The 5243-nt window shown below is 49.5% G+C and overlaps 1 protein-coding gene and 1 long non-coding RNA gene across 4 annotated transcripts in view; both read right to left on the bottom strand.

Moving 5' to 3' along the window:
- Positions 1-5243, bottom strand: part of TBC1D14 (TBC1 domain family member 14) — a 69310-nt gene that overhangs the window by 36362 nt on the left and 27705 nt on the right. For 2 of the 3 annotated variants that reach the window (XM_006760108.2, XM_006760109.2), the window contains one exon: positions 3190-3310. The exons of the other annotated variant lie outside the window; for it this stretch is intronic. In XM_006760108.2, the coding sequence (XP_006760171.1) occupies positions 3190-3310 (121 nt within the window). The remainder of the gene's footprint in view (positions 1-3189; positions 3311-5243) is intronic. 3 annotated transcript variants of the gene reach the window in all.
- Positions 1636-2585, bottom strand: LOC107182534. Its single transcript, XR_001513248.1, has 2 exons — positions 2554-2585; positions 1636-2118 (listed from the first exon to the last, which is right to left on the bottom strand). It is a non-coding gene; the product is annotated as an uncharacterized LOC107182534 (long non-coding RNA).

Here is a 5243-nt window from a genome sequence, read left to right as displayed (position 1 = left end):
GGGAGGGTGGGTGGGTGGAAGGTAATCAACCAAAGACCTTGCATGCATATATGCATGACCCATGGACACAGACAGTGGGGTGGTGAGGGCCTGGAGTGGGGCTGGAGGGGGTCGATGGGGGAAAAGAGAGGACATATGTAATACTTTCACAATAAAGATTTTAAAAATAAAATAAAATGATGCATATTGAACTAAACAAGAAAATACAATAAAAATATTTTTTTAAAAAAGTATTTCAATTCAATACATGTTTTAGACCTGAATAAAAGGGTCAAGTCTGTCATTTACCAAAATGAGGAAAGATGCAAGGGAACAGGTTCAAAAGGGTGGAAAGAAAGTAAATAAAGTTTAGGCCTCTGCTTATTAAACAGGAAATGCCTCTACACGTCCACGTGAAGCTGTCCAGTAGGCAGCTGCAGGCCCACATTGGATCAGAGATGCAGTCCCGGCTGGAGACATACGTGGGGGCTGTCAGCGGAGGGGGACATGAGAAGCCTCGAGTCCAGCTGAGACCTCCCAGAGGGTGACCACCGACAGAGAAGCGCTCAGAGCCGGCACGGCCTGGCCCCAACACGGCAGTATGTGTTGAACAAGCAAATGAAGGGAAAGGCAGGGCCAGGTTCATTCTCACATGCAGTTTCACTTCCTGTTGTCCAAGGCAGACTTGTCACAGGACAGAAACCAGAACAGCAAACACCCCCAGCACTCGAGACATTCAGCGCTGCTGGGAGCACATGGTAAATATTCACTCTTTTAACCCGCACCTCAGAGGCAGGGACTCCTGTTCTCCAAGTTCCAAAGAGGAGGAAGATGGGGTGCAACAAGGTAAAGTAACGTGCCCAAAGCCACGCAGCCAGGCTGTGGCAGGGCTGGGACACAGCGCTGGTGCCTGGCCCCCACCCATGTTAAGTCACCATGTGATGCTCTAAGTACTACAAGCTGCGAAAGAAGAGAAAGGAATTCGTCTCCCCAACACCTGCCGGGCTTTAGCTCTGATGGAGCATCATCTCCACCCGGGACCACAGTCTAGCACGCAGGCCCAGCACGGGCTCTCTGAGTGTGTGAGCTGACGTCTGCGACAACAGCCAGCAAGAGCCGGGTGCCCAGGAGCCTCCCTCCCCACGGGGGCAGGTCCTGGCTCTGGATCGCTCTCAGGCCATGCAGCTTGGGGGTGAGAGTGGGGACGGGAGGGATGAGAGATGAGAGGGCGAGAAACACAAAGCACCAGCAAACAACACGGCAGGGCTGCATGACTCGCGCAGGTGCAAGCACATCCTTTGTTAATGATGGTTGCAGCCAGACGGCGCTCTTCTCGGCAGTGTTGTGTCACCACACAGTTAGCTGACCTGTTCATTTCAGCTCACAACACCCTTTAGGTCAAAGAACATGCCCACGCTCACCTTCGGAAAACGAATGACCAAGATGGCAGAGACATTTAAGCACGATTCAAGTAATATTAAGAATAAATCTATTTAGTATGATAGCTACTTTTTTGAAAGTGTGGATTTCTTTTAAAATATCTTAACTGCTTGGCTACTTAGTCTTCTACGAAATATTTTGCTGAGTTTTACAAACAAACTCATCATATTTTAATTTTATGCTATTTTAATAAGCCTATACAAGAAGTGATCCAAATTTAAAATACGAACTCCAACACTGATTTATTTTGTGAATCTCCTGGCTCCAGACACCAGCTCTGGGGAATGTTAGGCCACATTCAGAACAAACTTAATTTGATAAGGCATAAAACAGGTGCAAATCCACCTCGTGGCCCCGGCCAGACCCCAATGTGTGCACACTGCCTCCGTCACACACCGCCCGCCTGTATCCACCATGTTTCATGCTCAGAGGGGCCAACCTCGGCCACCACTATTGCCACAGCCTGAGCCAGACACCCCTTTCTCTCACCTGGACTAGCCCAAGAGCCACACTCTTGCCAGGGTGACCACATCACTCTAAGCCTGCAGGCCAGAGCCAGGGACCAGGGCCATCATGCCACATTACATCACCATCACGTCATATCATATCACAGAGGCCCCTGGACAGCGCCCCCACCTCCTGCTCACACTGCCCCTTCCCGACAGTCAGCCCCGCTGCTCCTCTGCCTGTGTCTAGAATCTAGATGCTTCTTTGGTACAATGGGGACAATAATAGTATCTTCTTCATAAGGTTGTTGCGAGTTTTAAATGAACTAGAAACCTAAGTGCTGACTCACTTAAAGTTAGCAGAAGTAACCACTCAGTACATGATCCATCCCCATTATTGTGACTTCTCCATCACACCTTTACACTCAACCCCCTGTACGGCCTGGCCCACAGGCCCTGCCGCCATCCCCATGCACCTGTGCTGCTCTTCCAACCCCTGCGCTGCAAGCACTTCCTCCCGAGGCCTCTCCTGAGCACAGGTGTGCTGTTTCTCCAACCCCAGTGCAGAGCAAGGGCCTGCACCAGTAGACCCTCGAGTGCTCACAACAATCATCAATGAACACAAAGCAGGTGGGAGGGGTGCGGCTGCTGGGGGCAGTGTCGCAGCTCTGGGCTCACAGCCTAAAACAGGGGTGGGCAAACTTTTTGACTCGAGGGCCACAGTGGGTTCTTAAACTGGACCGGAGGCCGCCTGCGGGCCGTAGTTTGCCCACGGCTGGCCTGAAAGATGCAGGTGGTGGGTCAGCCCCCAGGCCTGCCGTCCCTGCAGGAGCCCCTCTGTGAAAGGTGAGCATGTGCCTCCAGCTGCCCCCGACGGGCCTGACCCCGAAGCCTGGCAGACAGTGGGCAGCTCCAGGGCCAGCAAGAGGAGGGTCACTACAACTGGGTGAACAATGCAGCAGTGGAAGGATTCAGTCCCAGGAAGCCCAGGGGAGCAGAGAGGGAGCTTTACTAGCAAACACAGTCAATACAAATCAACCACAAACACATTTGCAACTATTACCAGGAAAAAGTGACTACATTAAATCAAGTTATAAATATATCTAAAGCGCAGCTCTCTCAACTGAACACTCTGATGTGCCTGTTACAAACTGTCAGAAATGATAAAGTACAGTCACTGACATGCTGAAGTCAGGCTTGAGTGTTAGGAACTTGGCATGCAAATTAATACAAAGTTTCCCCATCCCCAAACCTCCAAAATAGTCACTTTTGCAAGGTTCATAAGTATATGCTGCACAGCACACGTTGTGTGTGTCTTGTATACCTTTTGGACTTTCTTTGACTCTTTCTGAGCATTCTCTCCGAGTGGTATTTTTCCAAATAACTTCCATCCCAAGTCATTTTGTTTGTCAAGTCTTGCATTTTGTTTTCTAGTAAGCAAGTTCCTATAGGGAGAGAATAAAAGGTTAGGGAATTCCTCGGTGGTGAGAATATCAGGACAGCCGAGTCACTCTAAAGAAAGCCAGCAGACTTCCTGTGACAGGTCAATGTGGTGAGCCACTCACTCCAGGTTTTCAGACTTGATTTCCATACAGACATGAAATTATGCAGTAGGTGAAAGACGTTGAACCTCAAGTAAGATTTTTGTCATCCACTGTTAGGTGTACAAATTCTATAATTTAGAGTAAGGAAATGTATTACATCATGACACAGTATATCAGAAAAAATGAACTTTGAAGTCAGACCAAAGGGAACTAAAACTCTGGCTCAACCATTCACTAGCTGTGTGACTCTCTGGCCTGTATGTTAACCTGTCTGAGCCTCAGTTCCCTTGTTTAACATGTGTCTTTGTAGGAATTAAAATGATAGCTATAGTCCAGCTGGTATGGGCCAGTGGTTGAGGGTCGACCTATGACAGGAGGTTCGATTCCCAGTCGGGTATGGTGCCCGGGGTTGCAGGCTCGATCCCCAGTGGGGAGTGTGCAGGAGGCAGCTGATCAATGATTCTCTCTCATCACTGATGTTTCTATCTCTCTTCCTCTCTCCCTTCCTCTCTGAAATCAATAAAAATATATATATTTTTAAAAGTTACAGCTACACAATCAGTGCTCAAAGAACAGCTGCTTTAGCCCTGGCCAGTGTTGGTCAGTGGTTAGAGCATCAACCCTCGGACTGAAAGGTCACAGGTTCAATTTCTAGTCAAGGGCACGTACATGGATTGACAGTTCGAACCCTGGCCTCGGTTGGGGTGTGAGCAGGAAACAACCAATCGATGTGTCTCTTTTACATGGATATTTCTTTCTTTCTCTCTCTCCCCCTTTCCACTTTCTCTAAAAAAAAAAAAAAAAAAATCAATGGAAAAATTCTCAGGTGAGGATTTAAAAAAAGGAACTGCTTTAGTACTTAACCTTTAGTTTAGTCTAAGTTATCTATCAGGTAAATCTATATACCTATTTACAGTCTCCACATTTCATAGAAAGAAAGCCACCCAGGAGTCTGTCATGAGGTCTCCTCTCCCAACAACACATAAACGCAAGACCCAGGTAACAAAACAAATCCCAAATGGTGGTGCACAGTAACCTCTGTTCGGGATGCACCGCTTTGGTGTTCTCACTACAAACAGGTGGCTTCCAGGCCCACAGCAAAGTATCCGATGCGCAGCGCCTTGTGTGCCAGCAGGTAGGCAAGTGTCAAAGGAAGAAGGGGACGCAGCTAACGGAAAGAGCTGCCAGTCTGAAAGGGCTCCCACTGGCTAACAATTTAATCACCAACATAAATAATGAGAACAGGGATTATAATCCACTGAATAAGACAGACAGGCACGAGCCTACATGGGCACAAACAAACATTAATGCACGGAGGAGGAAGGAGAGCCAAGGACGCCACCTGGCAAGTACAGAAAGGTGGGCGGAGTTAGAACGGGCCACTGGTGCTAACCCTTCCAGGTGAAAGCTGGATGAGGACCAGGTCTCCACACCAGGGTGATCACAAAGGCAAAGCCAGTTCTCTCTCCAGTGGAGAAACTTCCTTGAGGAAGTGATCACAGCTGGCATCGCTAACTGGACACACCGCCATGTTGTTGGCAGCTACCCAATGCACCAAGGACCCTTCCAGGCCCACCACGAGCCTGTCACACATACTCAGCCACCGGCCAGCAGCAGCCATCACCCCGGGGCATTCCTCCACTGGGGAGCAGAGCACAGAGGAGCAGGAGCTTCTGCCTCAAGCTCGAGCCCCCAGCTAGGCCAGCACTCTGCTCTGCAGGAGGGAGGGCGGTGACAGAGAGATCCGAGGGACTGAGGGACCGAGGAACCGGCTGGGTCTACAAGAAAGGAAGGCTGAAGGTGGTGGCCCCGTAGGTGCTGGACGCCGCCCTGC

The sequence above is a fragment of the Myotis davidii genome, unplaced genomic scaffold (assembly GCF_000327345.1).
Source record: "Myotis davidii unplaced genomic scaffold, ASM32734v1 scaffold937, whole genome shotgun sequence".
Classification (NCBI taxonomy): Eukaryota; Metazoa; Chordata; class Mammalia; order Chiroptera; family Vespertilionidae; genus Myotis; species Myotis davidii.
This window is presented reverse-complemented; position numbering and strand designations above follow the sequence as displayed.